The 14,333-nt window shown below is 37.7% G+C and overlaps 1 protein-coding gene across 1 annotated transcript in view; it reads left to right on the top strand.

Annotated features, from left to right (window-relative positions):
- The window catches only part of Recql (RecQ like helicase), a 28,494-nt gene that overhangs the window by 13,034 nt on the left and 1,127 nt on the right, over nt 1–14,333 (top strand). The window contains exons 6-14 of the mRNA XM_074075913.1: nt 2,266–2,464; nt 7,434–7,600; nt 8,374–8,455; nt 9,539–9,687; nt 9,779–9,896; nt 10,508–10,646; nt 11,986–12,077; nt 13,032–13,251; nt 13,875–14,004. Of these exons, the coding sequence (XP_073932014.1) occupies nt 2,266–2,464; nt 7,434–7,600; nt 8,374–8,455; nt 9,539–9,687; nt 9,779–9,896; nt 10,508–10,646; nt 11,986–12,077; nt 13,032–13,251; nt 13,875–14,004 (1,296 nt within the window). The remainder of the gene's footprint in view (nt 1–2,265; nt 2,465–7,433; nt 7,601–8,373; nt 8,456–9,538; nt 9,688–9,778; nt 9,897–10,507; nt 10,647–11,985; nt 12,078–13,031; nt 13,252–13,874; nt 14,005–14,333) is intronic.

Consider the following 14,333-nt stretch of genomic DNA (forward strand, 5'->3'; position numbering starts at 1 on the left):
CTTTCTCCATCTCATTATTTATTATGCTTTTTTGGATAAGCATGCATTGTATTGCATTTGGTTGACACATCCATAGGTCCCCTTATTCCTTTTTTTGTTTCCTCCCTCATTACTTGTTGAAGAAACCCAAGTTAATTTGCCTATAGCTTTCTGCAGTCTGGATTTTCCTGATTATATCCTTGTGAAGTCATTTAACTTGTTCCTTTTAGTTCGATTTAAAAACTTGATTATATTTGAATATATTTATATTTTCCCCTCCAAAGTTGTATTCCTCCTGTGGTATCACTCAGGAGGTTCATAATTCCGGGTTATCTGTTGTGGTGTTAACTTTGATCAGTTAAGTAATGAAGGTGATGTCTGCCTACCTGGTATCAGCTTCTTTCCTAATGGTTTTAGCAGCCACTGATGATTCCTGCCAGCCTTAGAGTCATTATTTCATTTGGGAGGTAAGCAATGGTAATTTTTTTTTTTTTTTGTGGTACTGGGGTTTGAACTCAGGGCCTACACCTTGAGTGTAGTACACCTACTCTACCAGCAATTATTTTTTGTTATGGTTTTATTTGAGATAGGGTCTCGTGAACTATTTGCTGGGGCTGGCTTCAAACCGCAGTCCTCCTGATCTCTTGCCTCCTGAGTAGCTAGGATTATAGTTGTGGGCAACCAGTGTCTGGCCAACAATGGTAATTTTTAATTCTACCACTCCTTTTTATATTAGCATATACTTTTCTATAAAGAAAAACTTTTCCCTTATTAACTTTTTGCAGGATAAAAATGCTTAGTTCTTCTCTTTTCTTTACCATTTCCTTTTAGTTCGATTTAAAAACTTGATTATATTTGAATATATTTATATTTTCCCCTCCAAAGTTGTATTCCTCCTGTGGTATCACTCAGGAGGTTCATAATTCCGGGTTATCTGTTGTGGTGTTAACTTTGATCAGTTAAGTAATGAAGGTGATGTCTGCCTACCTGGTATCAGCTTCTTTCCTAATGGTTTTAGCAGCCACTGATGATTCCTGCCAGCCTTAGAGTCATTATTTCATTTGGGAGGTAAGCAATGGTAATTTTTTTTTTTTTTGTGGTACTGGGGTTTGAACTCAGGGCCTACACCTTGAGTGTAGTACACCTACTCTACCAGCAATTATTTTTTGTTATGGTTTTATTTGAGATAGGGTCTCGTGAACTATTTGCTGGGGCTGGCTTCAAACCGCAGTCCTCCTGATCTCTTGCCTCCTGAGTAGCTAGGATTATAGTTGTGGGCAACCAGTGTCTGGCCAACAATGGTAATTTTTAATTCTACCACTCCTTTTTATATTAGCATATACTTTTCTATAAAGAAAAACTTTTCCCTTATTAACTTTTTGCAGGATAAAAATGCTTAGTTCTTCTCTTTTCTTTACCATTTTCAGAGATGGTTTTCTAGCATTATCCAAAACTGTTCAATAAGTCTTTTTGTTTTTCTCAAGTCTCACTATAATCCTATGGATTTCTGACACATTTGATATATTTTAATACATTATTATAAATTTTTGTGCTGAAATACTCTCAACTTTGGTAGTGAGAGCCTCTTTCATTTGGCTTCTGAATCATTGTCTTTGATCCCATAGACTTTGACATCTCAAGTGCTAAATCTGATATAAACTATAAAATATTAGAGCATTGAGATCCTAATAATTGTTACCTTTTAACAAGGTATTTGCTATTAAAAACTTTAATTTGATAAATGATACTCTATAAAGCCCCATGGTTTTTGTATTTAAATAGTGATTATAAGTATATTTGATAGAATCATTAAAATAGCTAATCAAGAATAAACTTTGTTCCCAGATATAGAAATCGATGACAAACATAATGTTAGACATAATAAAACTCATAGCTATACAACCATCCATAGCTATTTAGCTAGTACATTTGGTTTATATTTTAGAATTTATTGTGAACAATTTATAGTTATGCCTTCACAGAATAAATTGTCTTTATTGGAGAATTTTTTCATGTTCACTTTTTTGTCATTGCTCTCTTTTTTTGCCAAGTGAGATGCTTTTATCATTAGCAATTTGGATATAAGTAAATCACAGGAATACTCTTTGCTCAGCTGCCATGAAGTTTAATACAGGGACATGGTTTCAGTTTTAATGAATCAAACATCTGCTTCTAGAAGAGCCCCAGGCTGTTGCTTTTGAGTAATGAGTATCTTCATTTTTCACTTTGTATTGTATTCTGCCAGCTTAATTCTACTACGATTGTGTCTATTTTGCCTTTTAATAGGAGCACGTAAAATGGGTTCATGCTGAATTGGTAAATAAAAACTCCGAGTTAAAGCTAATTTATGTGACTCCAGAGAAAATTGCAAAAAGCAAAATGTTTATGTCAAGACTAGAGAAAGCCTATGAAGCAAGGAGATTTACCCGAATTGCTGTGGATGAAGTCCACTGCTGTAGTCAGTGGGGACATGATTTCAGACCTGGTATGTATATCTGGAAAACTCTTTGATGTCAGTAATGAAGTCCTCACTCAGCCTGACATGATGGAAATCCCTATCCATTAAAATTCACCTCTCACATAGTTATTACTCATTTTCTCTTGCCTTGATTCAAGGGAGGCCATGGAAGTACTAATGTATCCTTTGAGATATGTTCTCTAGCCAGTATTACTTATCTCGGTGACATTTATGACTTCTCTATCCTTCACATGTTGAGGAACTTGCATGTGCTTCAGAGTTGTCTTGTCATCTTTCTGGGTGTCTCGAGCATCCCTCCCAACCCCTTACTGTTAAAGTTTGATGAGATAGATGAGTAATGCTTTTCTTCACTAGCCTAATTCCATAGTCATAGCCTGAAGGAAGTTACTCAGAATTGTTCCATCAAAAAAAATCTTAAATTAAAAAATCCTACTCCCTGGTGCCACTCTTTTTTCTTCTGAGGCTTTTTAGGGACCTCCTGGGTCCCTCTTTTAATCCCTGCATATTTGTCTATGCATCCCATCCTCACAGAAGAGTCATTTTTTTCCCATGCCACAAGCTTCTGTTAGTCTGGTCCCTCCACCAACCTCTTTCGACCCTGAGCCAAACTGAGATGCAGGCTCCATCCAGATTTGTGCTCTCCTTGTTCCTGCTGTTTGTCTGCTAAATATTGCCAGGAAAAATATAACTGCATTAATTTTCACCTTGGTTCAGCTTTTCATCATGCTCAGTTATTCTTTACTTGTCCTTATGTCAGCTCCTTTATACATTCCTTATAACAAGCTTTTCAAATCATTAACTTCATCTTCAGGGCCTAACTTTTATTTTTCTCTAAGACAGGGCTTGTCATGTGTCCCAGGCTGCCCCTGAACTCCTGATCCTCCTGCCTCAGACTCCTGTGTGGTGCATTACCACACTGGGCTCTTTTTCAGTAAGTGACCTGATCATTGTTCACTTGAGATTATTACCTTTGTTTGTATTATGATGACTCACATTGACCCATGGATCTGCTGCCACATGGTAATAAATATTCCCATATCTAATGATCCTACTTCCATATTTCACATTTATGTTACTGATTGTTTACTAGAAATGCATATATAAATTAGATGACCAAAACTAAATTCCTGCTAGAATTGGTCTTTTTTCTATATATATATATATATTTTTTTTTTTTGGTGGCACTAGGGATTGAATCAGGGCCTCCAGCTAGCTAGGCAAATGCTGTACTGTTTGAGCCATATCCCAGTCCTTTGACTTTTAGTTTGTTTTTCATATAGGGTCTAAGCACTTTTGCTCTAGCTGGGTACTCATCCTCCTGTGCATTTTACTTCATCTCTGGGTTACTTATCATGTCTAATGCAATGTAAATGCTATGTAAATAGTTGTTAGGCTGTATTGTTTAGGGAATAATGGTAAGAGGAAAATCTGTACATGTTCAGTATAGATGGAATTTTTTTTCCAAATATTTTGATCTGCAGTTGACTGACTCAGTGGATGGGAAACTTGAGAATATGGAGGGCTGACTATATCCATATTCATTCAGCATATAGTTGGGGCATAGAAGACAAACCATTTCAGTTATTTGAACACAGAATTTTATTTTATTTTATTTTATTTTATTATTCATATGTGCATACAAGGCTTGGGTCATTTCTCCCCCCTGCCCCCACCCCCTCCCTTACCACCCACTCCACCCCCTCCCTCTCCCCCCCACCCCCTCAATACCCAGCAGAAACTATTTTGCCTTTGTTTCTAATTTTGTTGTAGAGAGAGTATAAGCAATAATAGGAAGGAACAAGGGTTTTTGCTGGTTGAGATAAGGATAGCTATACAGGGCATTGACTCACATTGATTTCCTGTGCGTGGGTGTTACCTTCTAGGTTAATTCTTTTTGATCTAACCTTTTCTCTAGTTCCTGGTCCCCTTTTCCTATTGGCCTCATTTGCTTTAAGGTATCTGCTTTAGTTTCTCTGCGTTAAGGGCAACAAATGCTAGCTAGTTTTTTAGGTGTCTTACCTATCCTCACCCCTCCCTTGTGTACTCTCGCTTTTATCATGTGCTCATAGTCCAATCCCATTGTTGTGAACGCAGAATTTTATAAAAGGAATTGTTAACTAGGTAAAAAGTAATTAATAAATAGCTAAAAAATAAAAACTCAAAGATTTCATGGTGGTGATATCCACCATCCATAGACAGGCTAAGGGAACAGGAAGCAAATGGTGGAAGTAATAATGTTTAGAAACTTTGACGCAAGGCCTGTGGAACTAACACTCAGACCTCTCTGGTGCTCTAGTCTCTTGGCAGAGGCAACGGTGCTGTGGAACTGTGTTAAAGATGCTTTCTTGAAAGGTTGGCAAATCTGCCAAATGTGTTCAGCTGCTACTAAGGACAGTGCTGTTGCAGGAATGAAGAGGCCTTGCTGGGGTTACAGTCATGAAACAAGAACAAGCACATGGGAAACTAACAGCCTTGTTCTGTCATGTAGGGCCACCTGGCAAAGCTGAAAGAGTGTGGAAATAGAGAGTTAGAACTGAGAAAGATAGTAATACATGACACATCATCCTTGATTTATCTTACCTCTGTAGTTCAGGTCCACCAAGTCCTAGGACCTCTACCTCTAAAGTGAATCTTGTTTGCCCATTCCTATTTGTCTCTCTCTTGAGTCCACCTGGGCTCCTTTCCACTCATTTACTGTAATAACTCCCCAACTAGTCTTTGATTGCAGTCTTAACTTTTCATGTTCAGTCCACAGAACCACCAAAATGATCTCCCAATATAAATGAAATCATGTTACTTCCCAACTAAACTACCAGCCAGATTCTCTGTGTACTTACAATAAAATTCAAAATTCTTGACTGGGACCCATTAGGCAATATGTGGTTTATTTCCTCTTTGTCTACCTGATATTCTGTTCTTCCTCACTCTTCAAGCTCCAACCATACTCAGCTTATCACTATGAACACTTATCACTCCCTGATAATAGCATATTTATCAGTGTACTCTTTATATTGTGAGGTTTTGTTGCTTTAATTGTAGTTGCACCCTGCAATTAAAAACAGGATATAGCACCCCTACCCCTCTTTTTTTTGAGGCAGGGTCTCACCATGTAGCCCAGGGTGATCTTGAACTTAGGAGCCTCCTTTCTCAACCTCCCAAGTACTGAATTTATAGTCTGCATCACCATGTCTGGCACTGCATAGCATCTTTGTTTTGTTCACCAGTTTATCTCCAGTGCCTAGAGACTTGCTTGGACAACATTTATCTCTTGATGAATGGATTAACATAGATCTCATTGTCCTTCCCACCACCCCTGCCACCCTGTATCCTAATAGTCACTAGGATCTGCAGGGTTCTAGCTCTGTGTTTCTCTTCAAACTTTTCTTTTTGATTTATCCTTTATGTCATGACTATTTTCATATTCTGTATTACTTGCTTTCGTGCCTTTTGCTGCCATCTTTTAACTGGTTTCTTTTCCTTTAGTCTTTTGCCTATTCTCTTGTCCTTTGCATTGCCACCAAAGGATGATTTCTGAAACATAAATCTATGTCCTCTAAATGATTTAAAAATTATGATGATTTCTCATGTCTTATAGGATAAAGACACAACTTCCCAAGCAGTTGCTTTCTCCTCCATGTTTTTATAGTGGTCCTTTACCTTAGAATCAACTGGCTATACTGCTCATAGTTTTAATTGAGTTGATTTCTGCATGGTAATGTCAGTCAGGGCTCAGGTGGGGAATCAGTCATTAGGAATGTTATGGGATAAGAGATTTATTATAGGAATAGACCTTGCACACCTGAAAGGAGAGAAGAACTGGGGAAGTGAAAGGGGTCATTAGAGGATCAGAGAAAAGTCACTGAATAATCTCAAAGCACTGGTGCAGGAAGAACCAGGGCCTAGAGAGGAATGTCCAGTGCCAAAGAGGAACACAGAGGGCAGCTCTGTCAAGCTGTTTCCTCTAAGTGGCTATCACCTCTGAGTCTGCTCCAAGTGTCTGGCAGGGCCATGTTGATTGGAAGGGCTGCAGTTGGGCAGAAGAGCCCAATTAGGAGTGGTAAAGGAGGATAAGCAAGAGCTGGCTGGACACTTCTGTGTCTATTCATGATCCTATCTGCCTGGAAAACCCTTCAAGGAGTAATGGCAGCTGGTTCTGCTCTGCCTCCCAAGTCTTGCAAAAGTTCTTCTTTCAGGTCAGCTCTTGGAACAATTTATGGAAGGAATTCTGGGAAATAGAACTCCCCACTGAATAGATTGGAGAGTAGATCCATCCAGCACAGCACTGTGATCCAGCCCCACAGAGGTGCCTGCAGGTGTCTGAACATGCTGAATTACTGCCAGTGACTTGCAGTGTGGATGCTGTGTCCTTTGTCTGATCTTCTTCCCCCTTCAAGACTCTCAAATGTTATTTCCTTGAAATCACAACTTCCTGAGCAGTTGCTTTCTCCTCCATGTTTGTATAGTGGTCCTTTACCTTAGCATTTAGCAAGTCTTTAGCATTTTTTTCAAGTTCCTTCACATAGTTTAAGAACTGAAGGGTGATGAAAGAGTGCTTATGTAGTGATTTGGAGGTGTGTGACAAGTAGGAGTCCACAATGGTTTCCCTCAAAAAGCAATGCCCTCATCAAGGTTCTCTGCCCCACGCAGCCACTCTTGGGTGAATCTAGGTGGTAGGGATTTAACTGATTGCTTCTTTCATCTTTTGTCAGTTGCAATATATTCAAGTGCTATGGCTATTCCCACTGGCTCTTGAGTCTACTGTTCAGCGGAATAGACTAACGCATAGCTGAGAGAATGTTTTTTTTTCTGAAGAAAAGGACAATATAGCTCATGTACTTAAGAGGAGAAGCAGACAACTACAAACTGACTGTTACAGATAGCTATGGAGATAAAATCATAGGAGCTGCAGGTTATCTGCATATGTTAAGGTGTAACTTAATACTTTGAGACTAGAGCACTACTTTGCCTTTTTCAGATTATAAGGCACTTGGTATTCTGAAGCGCCAGTTTCCTAACACATCACTAATTGGGCTGACTGCAACTGCAACGAATCATGTTTTGAAGGATGCACAGAAAATTTTATGTGTTGAAAAATGTCTTACTTTTACAGCTTCTTTTAATCGTCCAAATCTTTATTATGAGGTATGTAACTTTCATGTCAGTTTATTATTTTTGTGAAGAATTAGAGCAGAGATTGTACTTTTTCATTGTTTATTTATAAGAGTAACTATATTTAAAAGTGTTTAACATTGGGAGATAATTGTCAGAAGATTCATTAATTAGTGCTTTATTTATGTGTTTCATGTGCTATGCTATCCTCTATTACATTAAATAGAAGGCACTGCCTTGCTAGTTGATAATGCCTTTTATATAAAATTTGAACAAGTCACATATATTTGTTAAATTCTTGTTCAAGGATGGAGAGAAAGGACCCTACTGACGTCACTGTTGAAATTACTAAATAACAAAAATATGAATGTCATTAAAGCTTTGCCAGTACAGCATTTAGATCTTATTTAATACATGCACTTGAAAATATATCCTAATAGCTTGTTTCTTTTTTTCTAACCCTTTAAGGACAGATTTAATGATTTTCTCTGAGATCTCATTGATCTCTGGTTTATGTTTTTATAAAAGCAGCATTGAATAGTAAAAAAGTCTCCATCTTTACCAGTTACTCATTGCCTCTGTGCCACCTCATCTATGGCAAATTAACAAGTAAGAGTGAAGAAGAGAGGCTGGGAGGTGGCAGGAGTGAGTCAGATGGGTAGAGTCCAGTGAGGCATGTAAAAGAGGAATGAGGGAAAAACCCACTATGGTCATGAAAGAAGCACAAAACCACAAAAGCTGTAAGTCAGTGTCTTCTTGGATGGTACTCACTCATTGACTTTTTAACGAGAGAGTTCTTCTTATAGGTTCGCCAAAAGCCCTCAAACACTGACGATTTCATTGAGGATATTGTAAAGCTCATTAATGGGCGATACAAAGGACAATCAGGTAATGTAAAAATAAACCAGTTTTAGACTCTGAGAGATAACTCTCAAGCAGTAACTAATATTGTGTTGGTAATTATACTGATAAGTGACTTAACATCTACAAATATTAACTTACGGCAGAAGATTCCTGAAAATGTTGCGATGTGTTGCTTCTCTTGGTGATCTTGAAGACTGGGCTTGGCATTTCCTTATGTCACAGATTATAAGTCATAGAACTACTTTTGCTTTTGCTTTATTTACACTGAATTGCGTTAGGGTGGGCCTGCCTAGTGACAATGCTTATTATTAGTGGAACATGTTTAGTAACTTGTATGCATATTTGTGTAAGCTAAAGCACTGGTGTTCTAAAGGGATATAAAATATATTTCCTTTACAGTAAATGACACATGAAGAAGTAAATGGTACATTTTTAATAGGTTAAGCAAAGATGGAGTTGGGAATGGCTACCCCAGGATGCTGGTACAGATAACTAATGGACTATCTGTTCCAGGATTCAGAGTAGGCGAGTGATGCTGAAGCAAGAATTTGTGTAATGGTAACATTTCAAAACTGTTTTCTGAGGAGATATTAATGGGTGTCCATGGTAAAAGGAGTTCCAGGACAAATAAGTTGAGAAGGGCTACGGCTATCTATCCCTCCTAGAGATGCACAGGGTGTGAGTACACTGGAGGCTCTGATCAGCCTGAACAGAGAGATGCCTATTTCACTGTGTTGAATGCAGTGTTCCCCAAACTCATTTGCACATGAAACTCTTTTTTGACAGCACACTTGTTAACATCTTATGGAGCTGTGGGACTTCAGTTTGAGAAATGCTATATAGTGGGAGATAAAGTTGGAGAGAGAAAAGAGGTAATGGGAACCCAAACTGGTGGCTCAGTGCTCATTTCTGGTTCAGAGCAAGCTGGAGATCAACTCTTGAATTATACCCAAAAGTCAATATATGCTTAGGGCTTTGGAATTTTTCATTATTCTTCCTATCCCTCTGTACTTTGTATTAATCAATGTCTTTAAGGGTGTGTTGAAAATTATCTCCCTGGAATTTACTATTTACACATATCTAATACCTGGTCATATTTTACTGCAGGAATCATATATTGTTTTTCTCAGAAAGACTCTGAACAGGTTACAGTTAGTTTACAGAAATTGGGGATCCATGCAGGTGCTTACCATGCCAATATGGAAGCAGAAGACAAGACCAAGGTCCATACAAGATGGTCAGCCAACGAACTTCAGGTTAAGTATAAATCTTCAGTAGATGCCTAACATACCTTTAAAAATATTTGAACTTGACTTAATTAACTAATAAAGTGTTCAAACATTTTAGGTAGTCGTGGCAACGGTTGCATTTGGTATGGGAATTGATAAGCCAGATGTGAGGTTTGTCATTCATCATTCAATGAGTAAATCTATGGAAAATTATTACCAAGAGAGTGGACGTGCAGGTATATAGAAATCAAATCCAGAAGTAATTGTTACAGTGCTTTTCCAGAACCTACATTACAAATGCTTAGGAATTCCTTATTTTTAATGTTCTCTATCAGGTGGTTCTTTTAGGAAAATGAGTACTTTTTTAGCAGATCTGTGCTTATTTTTGTAGGGAGAAAATCCACTTATGTTCTATGGGGGTGTTATGGATGATTTCTTGTGTGTGATAATACCTGTGATGTTCACGCTGCCTCTTGAAAAATTTAGCTGTTGGTTTCAAATCTGTAACTTAAATAACTGGATATCTTAAGGATAAATTTTAATTTAATAAAGCTGTTGGTAAGTGTCTTGTCATCTTGAAAACTTCAGGGTAGCTATTAAAAATAAAGTTTCACATCTCTAAAATTTCTAGATGTAATATGAAGCTTTGCCACCTGGATTTATATATGTGTGTGTGTGTGTGTGTGTGTGTGTGTGTGTGTGTGTGTGTGTGTGTGTGTGTGTGTGTGTGTGTGTGTGTGTATAGTGTATATATATAAGTATTTATATATACTTACATAAACTTATAGTTTGCATGTTACTAAGTTTTAAAAGTAATCATGCAATCTCAAGATTTCTGAAACCACAGGACGAGACGACATGAGAGCGGACTGTATTTTGTATTATGGCTTTGGAGACATATTCAGAGTAAGCTCAATGGTGGTCATGGAAAACGTGGGACAACAGAAGCTTTATGAGATGGTGTCATACTGCCAAAACATAAGCAAGTAAGCCACATACCTTCTTATACCGGGTTATTTAAAGACAAGATTAATATTTACAGTATACAGCAGTTACTTTTGGTACTTACTGAATACACTGGTGTTAACTCCACCATGCACATCTGTAAAAGCAGATGTCTAAGGGTAGGAAGCAGTATATGAACCTTTCATGATCTACCCTAATCCCAGACAAGATGCCCTATCATTTAAGTGATCCCCCAAAATTGATCTTTTAAATTGAAGGCTCTGATACTCAGACATGAGTTGAAGACTTTTTTTCTCTGGCATGGTACATAGCTACATGCTATAGTAATTTTGAAAAGGTGTGTGATAAGGTAAGCATTTGGAGAGTGAAGCTCAGAAACCATACCATTCTGCCAGCTGATGTGTCAATGAAATCATTGAAGGCAGGGTCAAGTTTCTCCTTGTGAAATAACTAAATCTACTTAGGGTGGCTTTGGTTAGAACAAATAGCTTCCTGATGTTCTCTAGGTCCTGGTCACTTTTGTACTCTTCTGTTTATCACAGAAGGGCTCAGAAACACTGAAATGGTAAGCACTAACCCAACAGTGATGGAAGATGGTACTTCTTTCCAATAACTGCTCCAAAAAAAATGAGAACATGAAAATCCTCTTAAAAGCCCAGTAGGTTCCCATTTGGGGGTTAGACTTAAATATTAATACTTTAAAATACAAGAAACTATTGTCAATAACATTCTCCTAATAGTTGTAAAATACTGAATTTCACAACAGGTTACTTTTTAAGCAGTGGTTATCAAGAACATATGAGAAGGAGATCATAATAGATGTAGTGGATAGAATGGTCCCCTGATGTCCACATCCTAACTCCTAGAACTGCTTTTACCTTATAAGCAAGGGGAAGTTAAAGTTACCAGTGGAATTCAAGTTGCTAACCAGCTGACCTTAAAATAGTAATTGTCTTTGGTTATCTGGGTGGGTCCTTAAAAGTGGAAGAGGGAGATAGGTCAGATTCATGAGTTAGGTGGACTCAACCTGCTGTTGTTGGCTCTGAAGATGGAAGAATGGGGTCAGGAGCCAAGGAAGTGGCAGCCTGTAGATAGTGGAAAAGGCAAAGAAACAGGTTCTCTCCTAGAGCCTCCAGAAGAAATTCAGCCCTGCTGACACCTTGATTTTGATCCAGTGAGACCCAGATTAGAATTAAAAGTTACAAAAACATATGATAAATTGGTATTGTTTGAAGCCATTAAGTGTGTGGTAATATAAGACAACTATAGAAAACTAATACATGTATTTTATTACATCCTATGTTCAAAGCTTTATTAGACTGATCAATTAACACTCTCTACCTCCAAATGTATTCGCAGGTGTCGCCGTGTTTTGATAGCTCAACATTTTGATGAAGTGTGGAACTCGGAAGCATGTAACAAAATGTGTGATAACTGCTATAAAGACATTTGTAAGTTTGTTATTTTTTAAACCCTTACCATCTGTTACATATAGCTAGGACAACATTGGGGAAGTATTAGGACCACCCCCAATGGATTTAAAAGGTGAAACAAACTGTAGATCCAAAATTATTAACAGACTTTTCAAATGAAGTGACTAAAAGTCATACACGTATGCACACATTTTATATTACTGTAATGAGGAGGTGCTATTTTTAAGAAATAAGAAAAAATTGTAATTCCTCTGAACAGAAATACTGTAAGAAAAGGCTAACCTTGTAATACTCTCTTAGTACTTTATAGTCCCTGACTGGGAAGAAAACTTAGTGCAAAATAGACTCAGTAAATAATTTTTAATAAATTACTCACAAGACTTTAACTTAGTTAAATACAGCAGTTTAAATATAGCAGTTTGGTGCTGTATTTTAACTTTTCTTCCTCTTGTGTGTATGTATTGTTCTTGAAAAGCTAGACTGACCAGTTCCTCATTCAAGGCCTCATTGAGTTCTGGTTCCTTGGTGGGTGGAGGTCACTACCTTTTTAATTCTGCAGGTAAAAATTCTTATTTTTCAGTGCAAAGACTGTCTTATATAAGAGTGTGATGTGTTAAGTTGAGTACCAATCTCTTAGTAATTGAAATATCTGTCCAGGACATTCTTGTCTATAGAAGCCTTACTTTTCAGGATTTGGCTTAGTGAGCAAAATCAGGTAAGTGTGAAGAACAGGCTGTCCTATAACGCATACCACTTAGTAATTGGCAGATACTTTCTGGTTTGTCACCATAAATCTCAAAGTGTGCTATAGAGACTATAACTTGATCTAGTGATTGATGCTTAAAGGACTGCTGTTAATTCAAAGTACATTAAAAAAAATTCATTTCAGGACAGTTCATTTTATAACCACTTAAGAGAGCCTATCCTTGCTTGCATTTCTAAATCTCAACAGCCATATCTCTTTCATTACAGCATTTGAAAAAAAGAATGTAACACAGTACTGCAGAGACCTAATCAAGATCTTGAAGCAGGCAGAGGAAATGAATGAAAAACTCACTCCACTGAAACTGATTGACTCATGGATGGGAAAAGGTGTAGCAAAACTGAGAGTAGCAGGTGTTGCTGTTCCCATACTTCCCCGAGAAGACCTGGAGAAAATCATTGCACACTTTCTTCTGCAGCAATACCTTAAGTATATCAACACCACTTCCTGCCCTTTCCAATTATCTTTGATTGTATTTTGTTTTTTAATTGTAGCACAATGGTTTTGTAATTATTTCATGTGTACTTTTAAATGCAATAGAAAACATTTTATTAAATAAATAGAAACAATTGATCACTGTTAAGTCAGAACAGTACAGAATTGCTCTCTGTAAAGATTAATTTAAGCTGGGCACTGCAGCTTATGTATGTGATCCCTCCTACTCAGGAGGTGGAGATTGGGAGGATCATGATTGAAGGCCAGTTCAGGCAAAAAGTAAGACAAACAGTGTGTTGGCACAAGTCTGTAATCTCACTCCAGGGGAGGCACAGGTAGAAAGATTGCAGTCTGAGGCTGGCCCTAGGCAAAAAACAATAGAACCTATCTAAAAACAACTGAAGCAAAAAAGGGCTCAAGTGGTAGAGCGCCTGCCTGGCAAGTGTGAGGCCCGGAGTTCAAACCCCAGTACTACAAAAGATATCTGTGCTCTTCTTACAGTATTATTTTATTATTTCTCATTAGTGTTTTCTAAAGTTTTGGTTATTTCTTTTATAAATTTTAGTTTTCTATTATTCCTTAAAAGGTTTCTGATTATTGGCCTTTATGTTTTGCAGAGAAGACTACAGTTTTACAGCTTATGCTACCATTTCCTATTTGAAAATAGGACCCAAAGCTCATCTTCTCAACAGTGAAGCTCACATTATTACTATGCAAGTAAAGAAGCCCACATACAGCTGTTTCAGGGTAACAGACTGGCTATTCATTTTCCATTTTCATTCAAAGTTTATTACCTACAGGGTGCTTTTCTGTAGCTCTTTCGTAGGTTCAGCTGAACACAAGAGATAAGTCAGTTTTCTTCCTGGATCCTGAGTTTGGAAGAGAAAAAACATAACTTTGTTCTCTATACAGATAAAGTGGAAGACTTTAGAGTAGCTCAGTGTATACTAGGGGTTTCCAGCCTCTAGGAATGTGAGGATTCCTTTTTAAAGTAGTTTTGTGAGGGCCCCTGTCCTCCCAGGACTGAGTTGTATCACTTGTGGTTAGGATGCCTGTCTGGGCTGACCTGAGGCTGA

The sequence above is a fragment of the Castor canadensis genome, chromosome 6, assembly GCF_047511655.1.
Source record: "Castor canadensis chromosome 6, mCasCan1.hap1v2, whole genome shotgun sequence".
NCBI classification, from domain to species: Eukaryota; Metazoa; Chordata; class Mammalia; order Rodentia; family Castoridae; genus Castor; species Castor canadensis.